The sequence below is a fragment of the Pelobates fuscus genome, chromosome 4 (assembly GCF_036172605.1).
Source record: "Pelobates fuscus isolate aPelFus1 chromosome 4, aPelFus1.pri, whole genome shotgun sequence".
Lineage (NCBI taxonomy): Eukaryota > Metazoa > Chordata > Amphibia > Anura > Pelobatidae > Pelobates > Pelobates fuscus.
This window is the reverse complement of record NC_086320.1, coordinates 284726966-284743876: the sequence shown is the minus strand read 5'-3', so window position 1 is coordinate 284743876 and position 16911 is coordinate 284726966. Positions and strand designations below refer to the sequence as shown.

Genomic DNA, 16911 nt, shown 5'->3' with positions numbered 1-16911 from the left:
GTTTTTGGTCGTGTTAAATTTGCAGCTGTCAGGGAGAGAATAATTGCTGCCGCTGTGCCAGTCTCCCTTGAAATACTAAGACATGGTTGTCTATATTGTCTATCTAACTTTCTAGGAAAATTATAAGGCTTTTTATCGTCTTTCACAATGTTTTATCTCTAGCAAGAGTTTGAATGTTTTTTTTTTTTACTTTCATTGTTGGAATTGATTTGTAAAATAACATAATATGTGCATGATTCGTTGCTATTGTTTTACATTCTTTAAAATATGCATTCCCCTTGTTTTTGTTTTGTTTTCTGCACATATTCATGATCAGGACAGAAATAATATGGTGAGTTTATGTCTTTGCCTTTTTGTTAGGCAGTGTTTGACCTGCATGGCCTTTCTGTGCATTGTACTTCTAAAATGCATGACTTGAATAAAAAACTGTTTTAATATTTGTTTATAGTTATTGGAAGCATGTGCCTAACATTTATTCTGTGGTGGTTAAACTGTTAACTTGGGTTACCCATAACAAAACAACCATAAAAAATGTGTTTGTTGTGTATGATACAAAATTAACTCCTGATGGATCGTGATAATTTTTCTAGTCGTGAACCAAAACAAAACCTAGAATGTGTTTGTCCCACCATAATCTAAAGGTTTCTCTTTCAAGTGCTCCCATGCATATTGTATATTGTTTTTTTAAAGGAAAGAAAGGGCTCTTATTTAATATCCTATACACTGATCAGCCACAACATTAAAACTACCTGCCTGAAATCTTGTAAGTCCCCATTCTGCCACCAAATCAGCTCTAATGCATAGAGTCCTGCAAGTTGCCACGCGGGGCATCCATGGATTGGATTTGTTTTTCCAGCACATCACACAGATTCTCAATTGGATTGAGATCTGGGTAATATGGAGGCCAAGGCAACACCTTGAACTCTTTTTCATTCTCCTTAAACCATTCCAGTTTTTTGCAGTGTGGCAGGGTGCATTATCCTGTTGAAAGAGTCCACAGTTATCAGAGTACACCATTGCCATGACTGGTTGTACGTGTCAAAGTAACATCCATGAATGCTAGGATCCAAGGTTTCCTAGCAGAACATTGCCCATAGCCTAACACTGCCTCTGCCAGCCTGCCCTTTTCCCATTGTGCACCCTTGTGTCATCTCTTCTCCAGGTAAACAACATACAAACACAGCCATCCACCTGATCTAAAAGAAACCGTTATTGATCCTATAGACTGTAAGCTCACTTGAGCAGGGTCCTCTTCAACCTTTCGTTCCTGTAAGTTTTCTTGTAATTGTCCTATTTATAGTTAAATCCCCCCTCTCATAATATTGTAAAGTGCTAAGGAATCTGCTTGCGCTATATAAATGGCAATAATAATAATAATAATAATAATAATAAAATTAGGCCAGGCAACCTTCTTCGATTGGCCCATAGTCCAATTCTGATGCTCATGTCCCCATTGAAAGGTGGTGGACAGGGTTCATCATAGGCACTCTGTATGGTCTGTGGCTAAGCACCCCATAAGCAGCAAATTATAATGCACTGTCTGTTTCACACCTTTTTATCATAGCCAGCATTAAGTTTTTCAGTCATTTGTGCTACAGTAGCTTTTCTGTGTGATCGAACCAGGTTTGCTTGCCTTTTTTTTTTTGTCAATCTTTCTTTTATTGAGTCAAATGAGTAGGGGTACAGAAGAAAGAAGAGGGAAATGTGCAATTTTAGATACATGTTAGGGAGATCACAGCTGTAAATAAACATTTCCTGGATAACAGTGCCTCTTTTTTATATGTTATAAGATCTTAAACACGCTGAACTGTTTTGCTCAATACTTTTTAACATTATTAGTTATACAAGCTTATAAATTTCCGTTACAGGAGATAATACAGTATGTCTGGTTAGCTTGGCTTATATGGCATTGGCAAATTAGTACAAATCTTGTGAGTTTGCTCTAGTGCATTGCCTATCTAGTTAAGTGGTCTAAAGAATGGTGCAAGATTATGAAGGGTCACAGGCCCGAGTTAGGCACAAGATTGGTTGGTAAGTTAGGCAATGGTCGTCGCTTCAGCGTTATGGGATAAGTATAATTGTGAACAGGCTGGTCGAGTTATGTTCCTGCAGTATGCCCATCATTGTCAGATCCTCAGAGCGGCTGAGCTGAGCTGTGCGGGCTGACTTGGTTTGGTGTGTCCTGTTCTGTGTATGTTACGTCAGTGGCTAGTATGCATGGTGTAAGCATAGTCTGGCCCTCTTACTAGTTACTTCTGGGTGTTAGATAAAGAGATAAAGATTCCGCAGGGTATACCTCTGTGTGGCTAACTCTAGCGATGTCTGTCTGATGGTGTAAGTATGCTGTTAGCGGTCTAACAAGAAATCATAAAAGAAAACAGTATTCTTGACGTTGGTACTCATCAGATGAAGCCCTGCTGTGCACGGGCACGACAGTTGCACAGGATCAGGCCGCATCAGTCCATCACAGAAGCCGTGTATACAGTAGTCTGTCCTGATAAAGCACGGCAGAGGCGGATGTCGGTTACCCACATGTTCCAACCCATGACTGTACCTTGTCAGTTCACTTTTCCATGTGTCTGCCCTTCCGGCCTCATTTGTTCGGTTCCCCGGTTCCTCTAGCGGGCGCTGTGGGCGTGGGTTGTAACGCCGGATTCCTTGCCGTGGCTTCTCTCGCGCCCTTATGCCATTGGACCCATCACCAGGACCGTGGGCCCAGGGTTCCGCCGGATCCCAAGCTTCTCCCTGGGTGTATGGCAGGCTGTGGGGGGGGTTCCTCCCGGTGAGCGCCCAGCTCAGATGAAGAGTGAGCGGGCCTCTCGGCAGTGGTATCCATGTGTGTGGTGGTTGACGAGCGCCATATGCCAGGGGTGTCTCCGGGCGTGGGGACCGTTGCTTGGTAGATGTCCGTTGTCGCTTATTACCCCGTGTGCTAGACCAGGTGGTGGCTGCCGATCGCCTTGTGCTCAAAATTGCAGGTCCTGCGCACATGGTCTCTGCCATCTTGTACTCGGGTCTGCATGTCAGCGCTTCCACAGTTAGCTACATAGCTTAGCTTGGCTTGGACTGGGATCACCCCCCTGGTCCAGAGGGGAGGGGACAGGACCGGGCCCGCAGGTATTCCACGTATGTCGGGCTCCGTCGGGCAGGATAGTGTTGCGGCGGCCGTCTGCTTCACTCACCGCCAGCATAGGTCCCGCCTGTTGCAGCGGGCCCCATCCTCCGAGGGACTAAAACTTCGAGAGCAAGCCTCTCCTCAGCTCAGGTAGCCCGGTTCCGTCGAGGGTCGCAGTTATTTGCAGGTAAATCTCCCCAAAAATCTCGATTTACAGGCTATATGTGCCTCTGTTTGCAGAAGCCGAGCTGTCCTGCGACCGCTCAGCTCGGCGGCCCGGCCCCACCCTCAGTGGGCTTGCCTTTTGTCCCAATGGATCAATGAGCCTTGGGCGCCAATGAACCTGATGCCGGTTTACCGGTTGCACCACTTTTGGTTGGTACTAATCACTGAACGCTGGGAACACCACACTTGCCATATTGGAGATGCTCTAAACCCATTTGTCTAGCCATCGCTATTTAGTCCTTGCCAAAGTCACTCAAATATTTTTTCTCCTGCTTCAAGCAAATGAAATACAAGAACTGACTGTTCACTTGCTGCCTAAAATATCTCACCTCTTGACAGGTGCCATCTGATTTCCGCTTGTATCTCAGACCTTAGAGGGAGCAGAGGGCTTTACTACAGAGTAGGATTTTCTTAAGGGGTTCCCTCGAAGGCATATTAGACTCTACAATAGGAGAAATAGCTTTGTGGCTATATTCCCCTTCCCTCTATACCCAGAAAGCCAGTAACTATCACTTGAACATAGAAACAAAGCAAGATATACCTATACCTAAAAAATACAATAGAAAATGCGCTCATAGGGGATTAACGTTAATACAATAAACTGCCCCTTATTTATGTCACACTCACAGAATTGAGGTTGTTTTCAAGCCCATCAAAAATATGTGGATTTTAATGAATTCCTCGTAGTTGGAGTAGTGGACATTACATGTAAGAAATGAGAAATGGCATAGTATAGCATTGTTTGAAAAAGTATAAATCAGCTTTAATGGTTGCACTTACAGCATAAAAGATGTAAAAAGGCTCATCAATATAATTCTGTCATCCAGTCAATACAGAGAACGAAGTCCTTGTAGAGATCTCAGTCAAGCAAACAGTTCTAGCATATAACTCTACGTGTTTCGTCTGTGTTCACAGACTTCCTCAGGAGTGATGAAGTGCTTCAAATCTTCTGGGTACTTGGTCTTCTATTTATAGGTCCTCCCGCCGTTTTTTTCCGGGCTGATTTTCCCCTATCAGCTGTTGCTCGTCAGCTGTGTTGCAGTTCGTAATGGCAGTCCATATAAGGAGTTCCGGAGCGTCTCCGTGGAACGCACGTGCGTTCCACCAACCCGGAAACATCCGCATTCTCGTCAGCCGTGCGGAAGTAATCAGCTGTGCGGACGCAGTCCATATCGTTGGAACGCACGTGCGTTCCATTTCATCCCCACGAAGATTAAGCAACCATTATCTAATAAAATAAGATAAAAAGAGATACATAATATTAGTGTTTTGTTCAGGGCATTATTCTTATTTAGCCAACCAAAAAATTGTATACATTGAAAACTCAAACTTCATATTGAAAAGTAAAACACACTTAAAACATTTTCGTGATCTTAAAGTGATCCCAACATCTGATACTTGTCACATATAGTGATTGAATGTTAGCAGTACTTTGTTAATCTTATACATTACTCACAGTCTATTATTAAAAACATCTTATATGTATAATTAGGAGATGACAGGGATAGAATAAGCATCACAACAAGATTAGGATAAAGTGTAAAATAAAAAAATAAATAAAAATAAAAATGAAATCAGATAGATAAAGCATCTGGAGTGAGTCCACAGTGGGGAAAACAGAGAGAGGGATCTCTCTCTATCACTTGGACTACATTAAATCAATAATTAATTGCTAATTTTGACAATGTATCGTGTTCTAGAACTATATTCCTGCTAAACCACTAAGATTTGTCCAAATAGAGAGGATTGAACTTTCCATTTAGTTTTTAGTCACTTTTTTCAAATTTTTATGATATTTCTTAAAAGTTATTATATTAATACTCACATTAAGAGAACACATTTTTTGGTAGACCTTTTCTTTTGTTCTTTAGTTTTTTTCAATTTTAAGTTCACTGTTTAGAGGTTATCCCCCCTTTTTTTTCATGCTACCAAAGTGTGTCCTCTTTCAAAAATAGAAGCGCCGTTTCTCTTTGTTTCATTCAACTACATTAACCTTACACTAGCCCTGACCCTAAAACAGCATTAACCCAAATACACCATTAACCCTGACACTAGCCCTACTGTAACACGAACCCTACACTTGCCCCTAAATCTACCTCTAATCCTAAGGAATCCCTCTGCTAATATCAAAGTTGATATTAGAATGTGGGTTTCCTGTTTAAAACAGGAGAGTGGTCTGTGACCACCATCTACTGGCTGCTTTCATAATTACATTCTATGTAATTATGAATGAAGCCTTCTTCCCAGCTGATTACAATGTGATTTGGTGCTGAGCATCTGGCAATGCCGCGCACCAATCATAATAATCTTGAGGACAGACTGGGAGACCCTATTCAGCCTGCAACACAGAATCACAGCTCAGAGTTCCAGTGATTTTACACAATTTTCTTCACTTATTTGTTCATCCTTTATAAAACAATATATGGGAAATTAAAAACTTTAGACTGCATAATGTGTCCATTTTTTCCCAATGTTTCACACTGGTTTAAGTGTTGGTATAAAAGGAAAAATCTACAGTAGATGTGACAAAAAATAGATACATAAAAATGGTCAAAAACCTTACTTATAGGTATTTGTAAGGGCCCAAAGGTATTACTAGCCGTTCAGCTAAAATGGAAGAAGATATGTCTGCATTTGGTAATAATGCCCACATACAGTAAATTCCGGTAATACCTAGATTTCTAAAATGAAGGTTTTTAAAACTGCTATAGCAATCTTCATCAATCTCTGGAATGCTAATGTAATGCTAAAAGTGAAGTGGTAGAGTCCATTCGCTTTAACTCTCTATGACCTACTCAGACTTCTTGTACTGTTTGGAAGCAGTAGTGAGCTTTTCAGTATTATATCAGTGATTAGTGGCTTCTGACAGTGAAATTAATTCCTCTACAAGCTGGTAATCCTAATAAGTTTATAAATGAGGGTGAGTGAGGCTTTACTGACTAGACCTATATATTTATTTATGTCTTCTTAGCAGGGCTAGCTAATAATAATTTATAATTGCAAGGTGGTGTTCCTTATAAGGTTAGCCAGTTTAAAATAGTTTTGTCACGTGAATTACAATAACAGTAAGTTAGTGATATCAAGTTACATTTTCAAGTACATTTTCTACATAGGTATATTTTTTTTGTTCACAGAATGTTACCCAAAAGCCTGTCATACTTAGAAAAAGAAGGCAAAGAATAAAGATTGAATCCAACTGGGACCTTTTTTACTACAGGTAAAATTCTTCAAGCACATTCATCTATCTCATTCTCCACGTTATTCCAATTATTTAACTTATAGTTCGTCATAGATATATGTCAATAACTATTTATTACCTTTATGTGCTTACCCCATCTACACATGAAATCCCTTATCTCCCCAAATCCAGCAACCGTTAAATACCTAAAAAGTCTCTACCACAAAAACATTTTATTGCTTCTTACCAGATACCCCAAACTCAGCATACAATCTATCCACTAAATTCTTTTTCTTTTTTTTCTTCAGTAATTAAATTCAGAATCCTCCCTGTGCAGTATATTTAGAAAGCATGCACCCCAGTTTTTAAATTGTGCAAAATATGCAAGAAATCAATTTTCAGGGAAGAAATCCATGTTTTCATGAATAGCATCATTTTAGAAAACATAGCACTGTGGTTCACTCTCCAACAAAGACGTTTTAGAGCTGTGTTCTTAACCGCTGAGTCAGGAACAAAAATTGGGTATTTCAGACATGCATGTAGTCTGTAAATGTATGCTCAGCTTTAAGCATGAATACAGGTGTTTCAGTTACCCATCAAAAACAAATGGCATTCATTATATATCCTTGGAGCCTTACTATGATTTGGTTTGTCCTACCTGTTTATTAATAGCAGGGCTTTACGGAAATTCAATGATAGCACAGGGCCTTTATGGTTAGGACCTGTGATAGGTATAATCACATTTCAATGACTTATCAATGCAGTTTTGCTATTACCATACAAGAGGAAATGTATATTAAGCCAACATTAGAATGATAAAAGAGATATTAAATAACACTTAAGACACGGCTCTCTTGTTTTCAGGTTTCACCAGGATCATGCACGGTCAAATCTCATCTGGAACTTTAAAACTAGGGAAGAACTGAGAGAGTCCTTAGAGTCTGAAATGAGAGCGTTCAATGTAGATCGGGAACTGGGAAGTGCCACAGTAATTTCTTGGAATCACCATGAGTTTGAGGTGTGTAACCTGTATAACTAATGCAGATTCTTTAACATCTGTTTTGATTCTATATGTAACTCTTGCTGTATTTCCTTAAATACTGCTATCAGTCGTTCCAACCACTTCTCAATTGGAGTAGTTGGACTTTGCTTTGAAAACAGTTGCAGGTAATTGTTCTCTATGAACGACAAATTAAAGGATCAGTCTAAGTACAAATATCTCTTTATCTGAATGAAGTGTTTTTGATGCATATATCACTGCAGCCTAAACAGTGAACATGCAGTTTCTAGGAAGCATTGTATGTTTTCCCTCCCTATGCTCCTTGTAGATGTCAATCAGGAGCTTCCATCTAAAATGGGTTCTAAATTGACCTGTTTCTAGGTTCCGCATGCTTAGTATGTGAATGCAATATTCTGGGTGTGCACACATTGAGAAGAATGGGCTTAGCAGTTTGCTGCTATAGTGCCCACAGTGCTTCGCCTAATGCCGTGATTCGCCATTCCAATTCTTCTCATAGAGAAGCATTTGTTTGCATAACTCCAAGCACAAACAAGGAAGTATTCAAGTCATAGAGAGGGGGAAATGATTGTAAAAGGAAACTAGATATGATTTGGGCCTTTTTTAAATTTAGACCCTTAGGATGTTGGAGCTGTCAATAGGAAAAACAATGCAATAGTAGAATGTTCCTGTAGATTGTGCCATTAAAAAAAGTAAAAAAAAGTAAAAAAAAAGCTAACTATTGCCTAACATTTGCCATTAAACCCGTGGCCACAGACAACTACTTAGACTGGAGATAAATTGTACCTGTTATGCAGTTTACAGTGTCACTTTATAGAGTTTGTGGCATATAGTTTCATCAACTCTAGCCAAATTTTTGTGGTATTGTTTAATTTTACTTCAATATTTAACTTATAGATCTATGCCATCAGCAAAGGGGTTTACATTATATATGATTCACACATATCTCGTTACAATGACTGGTCATACATTTTTTTTTTCCTTTCAATTTGTACTATATTGAAAATAGTTTTTGGGGATGCAGAAATAAGAAAGAGCGAGTCATCACATCATATAGCTGGCTGATACATAGTTAACTGTCATTCTACTTGCGTATCACAGCACTAATGACATAGGTGACAAATTGATACATTAACTTAGTCTTACATCATCATTAGGAAATGTTGTCGTTTAATCATTTTCTTACAGTGTAAGCTTGAACAACGTCTTTGTTAGTTACATTGAATTTACATCAATACATTATTACCGTATATACTCGAGTATAAGCCGAGTTTTTCAGCCCATTTTTTGGGCTGAAAAACCCCAACTCGGCTTATACTCGAGTCATAGTCTGTATTATGGCAATTTGCATTGCCATAATACAGACCGGGGGAGAGGGGGGCTGGCAGAGCTGTAACTTACCTGTTCTGCAGCTCCTGTCAGCTCTCTCCTCCTCCGCGCCGTCCGTTCAGCACCTCGGTCAGCTCCCAGTGTAAGTCTCGCGAGAGCCGCGGCTCTCGCGAGACTTACAGTGTGAGCTGATAGAAGGAGCTGCACAGACCGCGCGGAGGAGGAGAGAGCTGACAGGAGCTGCAGAACAGGTAAGTTACAGCTCTGCCAGCCCCCCTCTCCCCCCCACTGAACTGCCACTGGACCACCAGGGAAGGAGAGCCCCCCTCCCTGCCATGTATCAAGCAGGGAGGGGGGACGAAAAATAAATATAAATAAAATAAGAAATAATAATTAAAAAAAAAATAATAATAAAAAAAATAATAATAAAAAAAAGGGGGTATAAGGACCACTGTGGGAGGGGGGGGGGGGTATAAGGACCACTATGGGAGGGAGGGGGTGGGATAAGGACCACTATGGGAGGGAGGGGGGGTATAAGGACCGCTATGGGAGGGAGGGGGGGATAAGGACCACTATGGGAGGGAGGGGGGGATAAGGAGCGCTATGGGAGGGAGGGGGGGGATAAGGACCGCTATGGGAGGGAGGGGGGGGATAAGGACCACTATGGGAGGGAGGGGGGGGATAAGGACCGCTATGGGAGGGAGGGGGGGATAAGGACCACTAGGGGAGGGGAGGGGGAAGTAAGGACCACTAGGGATGGGGAGGGGGAAGTAAGGACCACTAGGGATGGGGAGGGGGAAGTAAGGACCACTAGGGGAGGGGTGAGTCAGGACCACTGGGGGAGGGGGGTGAAGGAACACGGGGGTGGGGAGGTAAGGACCACTGAGGGAGGAGGAGGGGAGGTCAGGACATATGGGGGGGGGCAAATATCCTTGCACCGGCCCTGCACACACTGCACTCATACACACACTGCACTCATACACACACTGCACTCACACACACTGCATTCATACACACACACACTGCACTCATACACACACTGCACTCATACACACGCTGCACTCATACACACACGCTGCACTCATACACACACGCTGCACTCATACACACACGCTGCACTCATACACACACGCTGCACTCATACACACACACGCTGCACTCATACACACACACACGCTGCACTCATACACACACACGCTGCACTCATACGCACACACTGCATTCATTATACACACACTGTAAATAAATATTCAATTAATATATTTTTTTTAGGATCTAATTTTATTTAGAAATTTACCAGTAGCTGCTGCATTTCCCACCCTAGTCTTATACTCGAGTCAATAAGTTTTCCCAGTTTTTTTGGGAAAAATTAGGGGCCTCGGCTTATATTCGGGTCGGCTTATACTCGAGTATATACGGTACATCTCATTTGGTGTTTATTCGCTAAGCCGTGAATTGTGGAAAAGTTACAAGGAGATTTTATAGGCATACTGGACTCATTCTCCTTGTCATCTCTTTTTCCACATTTGCTACATTTGGTCTGAATAATACAAATCCCTTTTCACTTTCCCACAATTTAGTTCAGTGAATGACCATATATTTGAAAGTCTAAAATAAGAAATGCTGAAGTCTTAATTTCTAACCCACCTTAAACACGTCTGACTGTTCATTGTGGTGTTCAGGGAGCAATTACATCAATAGTTTGCACGTTATTTTATTTTTATTTATTTTTTTAAAGCCGATTTTTCATCTTCTGTATAAAGCATTGTCTGTTTGGAATATTTTTTAAATCTATACATTTGCTTGAGCTTTTCTTTGTTCAGTATATAGATCAAATATTTATGTAAGGCTGAAGTTACCATTGTTGCTCACAACGTTTTGGTAACAGGTCCTCTTAAAATCTCTCCACTTTTCTATCCTGCACTTTTTCCTCTAGGTGAAGTATGAATGCCTAGCAGAAGAAATTAAAATAGGAGACTATTATCTGAGATTACTTTTAGAAGAAGATGAAAATGAAGACACCAGTGCTATAAAGCAATCGTAAGCAATAAACAAAGCTATATTTAAAATACATGTTTGGGTTTTTACCAAAGCAAATCCCATAACGGTTTATTTTCTTACCTCTCTGTAGGTACGAGTTTTTCAATGAACTTTATCACCGCTTTCTTCTCACCCCAAAAGTGAACATGAAATGCCTCTGTTTACAAGCGCTGGCTATTGTATATGGGAGGTGCCATGAAGAAATAGGGGCGTTTGGGGACACTAGGTACATTGTTGGAATGCTTGAGCGGGTAAGCCATTTTTAAAATGTCGAACAACACACAACTATAATTTAACGCTTATGTAAGATAATTACAATCCAATGGCAGCTCAAATACCAAGTATGGAGTCTCTCTAGTCAGGTTAAAAGCTGGGTAAAACAGTAGTTAGCTGCAGCGCCTAAATAGTCCTTATTTGGGAGTTTGTAATGACAAGAAGAAAAAAAAGAAGAAAAAAAAGAAGAAACTAATAGTGTACTATGTACAACTATAATTGGTATAAATATGATAAAAAATGTGCACTCACACTTTTTTGGAGCTTCAATACAGTTCCAACTTTTGCGCCTGGGCGGTTTGATCCCCGCCTAAGGATAAAGTAAAGTGCTGATTCTTCAAAAGATCGTGGTTGTAGGAGTTATCCTCATAAAATAAAGAAGAAATAAAATAGATAAAAAGTCGTAGTATAGTGTAGTATATTTGGGTTATGGGGCAGGGGTAGGTATAAATATAAAGTGTGCACTCACATGTAATGGAGCCGTAAGTATGGCTCCAAATTAGCGTATGAAGTGTAGACCAGGGATGGGCAACCTTCGGCACTCCAGATATTGTGGACTACATCCCCCATAATGCTCTTTCACCCATAATGCTGACAAAGCATCATGGGAGGGGAAGTCCAAAACATCTGGTGTGCTGAAGGTTGCCTATGCCTGGTGTAGACCATCTTTCTCCATTGATATATATGTGAAAAAGAACAAATAAAACCACAATAGTGTACACCATAAATATGGATTGTAAAGCTCAATAAAAAGATAAAAAACCTACTCACGTGCTTAAAGGGACACTATAGTCACCTGAACAACTTCAGCTTAACGAGGTTGTTCAGGTGAGTGCTACAGCTCCCTGCAGCCTTTTTCTTGTAAGCACTGTATTTTCTGAGAAAATGCAGTGTTTACATTGGAAGCTTGGAACACCTCTTGTTGCAGTCAATCAGACGGCCACCAGAGGGACTTCCGAGTTCAGAGGCCCTAAAAAGGCCTCACGTCTGATGCATTCTGGGTGAATACTTCAGACGGGCTATCAGCACACAAAGCACTGTGAACGTGCTTTGTGTGCTGAGGCTGTCAGCACTGCTGTGGGAGTGGCTTCAGCTGACAGCTGAAGCCCGAACCCACAGGGACTCTTTCTGGCAACAATAATGGTTGAAGGGGGGGGGGAACCCTAAAATTATCAATAAGGGGGGGGGGACCTACTGTCCCCCCCCCCCCGGCCCCTACCCCTGTGCGGCGGGTGGGGCCCTAAAATTATCAAGGGAGGACCTACTGTTCCCCCCCCGGCCCCCACCCCTGTGCGGCGGGTGGGGGCCCTAAAATGATCAATAAGGGGGGGACCTACTGTCCCCACCCCTGTGCGGCGGGTGGGGGCCCTAAAATTATCAATAAGGGGGGGGACCTACTGTCCCCCCCCGGCCCCCACCCCTGTGCGGCGGGTGGGGGCCCTAAAATTATCAATAAGGAGGGGGGGGACCTACTGTCCCCCCCGGCCCCCACCCCTGTGCGGTGGGTGGGGGCCCTAAAATTATCAATAAGGGGGGGACCTACTGTCCCCACCCCTGGGTGGGGGCCCTAAATACAAAGGGGGGGGGGCCCTAGTTAACCCTCTCTTCCCCCCCCCCAAAAAAAAAAAAATGATCTCCCTACCTACCCCCCTCACCCTAAAAATAATGAGGGGGGGACCTTTAACTAAAAACCTGTAAAAAAAAAAAAAAAAAAAAAAAGATAAAAACAACTTACCATTCGATGTTTTCTTTCTTCTAAAATCTTCTTTCTTCAGCCCCAAAAAAGGCCAAATAAAAAGCCATAATACCGGCGGAATAAAAAATAAAATAAAAAAAACGAGCGCAAAAAAAACAATCCATGTTCACCCATGGAGGGCTCCGCGCAGACTGAGCTTTGCAGGGCGGGGGAAGGCTTATAAAGCCTTGCCACGCCCTGCAATTAGGCTAAGAACACTCTGATTGGCTGGTTTAAGCTAATCAGAGTGCTCTTTGTCATTTTACACAGCGTGGGAAAATTCCAAAGAATTTTCCCACGCTGTGTAAAATGACACAGAGCACTGTGATTGGATGGCTTGAAATCCGTCCAATCACAGTGCTCTGTGTCATTTTACACAGCGTGGGAAAATTCAAAAGAACTTTCCCACGCTTGTAAAATGACACAGAGCACTGTGATTGGATGGCTTGAAATCTGTCCAATCACAGTGCTCTGTCATTTTGCAAAGCGTGGGAAAATTCAAAAGAATTTTCCCACGCTGTGTAAAATGACACAGAGCACTGTGATTGGACGGATTTCAAGCCATCCAATCACAGTGCTCTGTGTCATTTTACAAGCGTGGGAAAATTCCAAAGAACTTTCCCACGCTTGTAAAATGACACAGAGCACTGTGATTGGATGGCTTGAAATCCATCCAATCACAGTGCTCTGTGTCATTTTACACAGCGTGGGAAAATTCAAAAGAACTTTCCCACGCTTTGTAAAATGACAGAGAGCACTCTGATTGGCTTAAACCAGCCAATCAGAGTGTTCTTAGCCTAACTGCAGGGCGTGGCAAGGCTTTATAAGCCTTCCCCCGCCCTGCAAAGCTCAGTCTGCGCGGAGCCCTCCATGGGTGAACATGTTGTTTTTTTGGCGCTCGTTTTTTCTTTTTTTATTTAATTGCGTCGGTTATTATGGCTTTTTATTTGGACTTTTTTGGGGCTGAAGAAAGAAGATTTTAGAAGAAAGAAAACATTGAATGGTAAGTTGTTTTTATCTCTTTTTTTTTTTTTTTTTTTTTTTACAGGTTTTTAGTTAAAGGTCCCCCCTCATTATTTTTAGGGTGAGGGGGGTAGGTAGGGAGATCATTTTTTTTGGGGGGGGGGGGGGAGGGTTAACTAGGATCCCCCCCCCCTTTGTATTTAGGGCCCCCACCCACCACTCAGGGGTCGGGGCCAGGGGGGACAGTAGGTCCCCCCCCCTTATTGATAATTTTAGGGCCCCCACCCGCCGCACAGGGGTGGGGGCCCGGGGGGGGCAGTAGGACCCCCCCTTATTTTTAGTTTTAGGGCCCCCACCCACCGCACAGGGGTGGGGGCAGGGGGGGGGACAGTAGGTCCCCACCCGCCGCACAGGGGGTGGGGGCTGTTAGTTTTAGAAAGCGAGCTGAGCTGTCAGTCAGACAGCTCAGCTCGCGAACGCGCATTCCGCGCACATGCGCGGTAAAGCGCTCAGGTTCTTCATAGGGCGGCTGTCAATGCCGCTCTATGAAGAACGCGATTGGTGCAGCGCGAAGCCGCGCATGCGTACCACATCGCGATGACGCTTCTCTCAGAGAAGCGTCCTATTGGGCCCCGCGATTTTGTCATTTTGACGAAAAAGGGGGCACGGCCTGGCTGGGAGCTCGGCGCTGGAACAGAGGTAAGTTTTTATTATAAACACCTCGAAAATTATTTGTAATCCATGAAAGTACATATAAAAGCAAGAAGGAAGGCTGGGGGACCTGTCTTTCTTGCTTTTATATGTTGACTATAGAGTCCCTTTAAGAGCAAAGTACGGTTTGCTCAATCCAACACGCTAAGGTGGTATTATCCCGCCCAAAGATTCAGCAGCGGCAGCAGGTCCAATAAAGTACTTTAATGTTTAAAAAAAACAAAACAATAAAGGCGAATAACAAGGTAAAACATATATAAAACAATATATTAGGAACACTTAATTTAACACGCAAGTGTTCCTAATATATTGTTTTATATATTTTTTACCTTGTTGTTAGCTTTTATTGCTTGTTTGTTTTGGGGGTTTTTTAACACTAAAGTACTTTTTCATTGGACCTGATGCTGGATCTTTGGGATACATCCTTGGTGGGGATAATACCACCTACGCTTATTGGATTGAGCAAAGCATACTTTGCTCTTAAGCATGTAAGCAGGTTTTTTTTTTATCTTTTTATTGTGCTTACACAAGATCCTCAGATTGTTTTATTACTGAATAATCAAAATGTGCAACTCTAAGAACTATAAAAGGGTTTTATTATTTTTTATTTTTTGCCATCATATAATTTTGCAATTACGTTTGTCTAGACCAGGGGTAGGCAACCTTTTAGCAGCACTGTGCCGATATAGGATTGTGATGTCCCGTAGCGTGCTGGTCCTATTTTTTTAAAATTGAGGTGTGTATGCTGCCGTATTCTGCTTGTGTTATTTTTACTGTAATTGCTTTGTATCGTTGTATTTGTGCGTATATGAGCTATTGTATCTGTTCATTAGTAGTTTGTGGTATCGTGTATGATACATATAAATGTGGGCTGTGTATGGGGGCTGCTTGTGGAATTGTATGTGTGTGGATGGATATGTCACATTGTGTGTTTGGTAGTGTGTGTGGGGGCTGTTTGGGGTATTGCATGTGAGAGGCTGCATGTGGGTTCGTGTGCATGTATGTGGATTGTTACTGGTGTTGTGTTTGTGCGGATTGTGTGTATGTTTGTGTGTGGGCTGTCCGTATTATTTGTATGAGGGGAGGCTTATTCTGCAGGTCTGTGTATATCTAGCAGTGTGGGTGACTTCCCTGGGTTCCAGTGGGGACCAGGCCAGCCAAGTAAAGGTCAAGGACAGGAGTTGCAACAGCAACTGCGAGCTGCTCTACTACAGTGTGGATTCCCATTCACAAGTGCTGGAATTACGTGCTCTGAGATCATTTCCTCTATGTGCTGCAATGCATACATTGAGGATTGTCCTTCACCACCTTTTCGTATTAGCAGATATCTGAAGTTTTACTGGGACTCCTGATAGGCCAGAGGCTGTTTGGCTCTAGCAGCCTTGAGTGCCGTGCAAAGACACCTCGAGTGCCGTGCATGGCACTAGTGCCGTAGGTTGCCTACCCCTGGTCTAGACCCTATAAATACCCATATAATCCACTACACTCTAACAGGACAGGACAAAATGAAAAATATAAATATGTGGATTCCTGTAGATGCTTTCTTATTTAATAGTTTTTTTGTTTTGTTTTGTGTTATTACATTTTACCAGATGAGGTGTAGTTATCCAAATCATCTTACTATATTAGACCTGCTTGTGTTGCAGCATTAAATCCCTTACACATCAATATAGGAAGACCGTGATTAGATCATGCGTTATATTTAGCTATAATTAAGCAATTGGCCTTGCTCCACGTACTGTTTTAAAGTCACGAAACCATTAGTTCCAATTATTTTCTGGTCAAAATAATCTAATGCAGACTTTGTTCTGTCTTTATATTCAGTTCATGAGTCACAGTATTTATTGTAATAATATTTACATAAATGTGCGTAAATGTGTTCATTTTATCGGAGAGGCACCTACCTAAACCGTACTTAAAGGACCACTCTAGGCACCCAGACCACTTCAGCTTAATGAAGTGGTCTGGGTGCCAGGTCCAGCTAGGGTTAACTAATTGTTTTATAAACATAGCAGTTTCAGAGAAACTGCTATGTTTATCAATTAGTTAAGCCTTCCCCCTAATCCTCTAGTGGCTGTCTCACTGACAGCCGCTAGAGGCGCTTGCGTGATTCTCACTGTGAAAATCACAGTGAGAGCACGCAAGCGTCCATAGGAAAGCATTATGAATGCTTTCCTATGTGACCTGCTGAATGCGCGCGCAGCTCTTGCCGAGCGTGCGCATTCAGCCGACGGGGAGGATCGGAGGCGGAGAGGAGGAGGAGAGCTCCCCGCCCAGCGCTGGAAAAAGGTAAGTTTAACCCCTTTTCCCCTTTCCAGAGCCGG

The 16911-nt window shown here is 42.3% G+C and overlaps 1 protein-coding gene across 4 annotated transcripts in view; it reads left to right on the top strand.

The window, feature by feature from the left end:
• DNAJC13 (DnaJ heat shock protein family (Hsp40) member C13) overlaps positions 1–16911 on the top strand; it is a 189560-nt gene that overhangs the window by 120461 nt on the left and 52188 nt on the right. For 3 of the 4 annotated variants that reach the window (XR_010090773.1, XM_063452169.1, XM_063452167.1), the window contains exons 21-25: positions 317–331; positions 6475–6557; positions 7383–7536; positions 10802–10905; positions 10997–11156. Coding sequence is in view for 3 of the 4 variants with exons in the window: in XM_063452169.1 (XP_063308239.1) it covers positions 317–331; positions 6475–6557; positions 7383–7536; positions 10802–10905; positions 10997–11156 (516 nt within the window). In the remaining variant the exon portion in view is untranslated. The remainder of the gene's footprint in view (positions 1–316; positions 332–6474; positions 6558–7382; positions 7537–10801; positions 10906–10996; positions 11157–16911) is intronic. The other variant, XM_063452170.1, reaches the window with a different exon arrangement.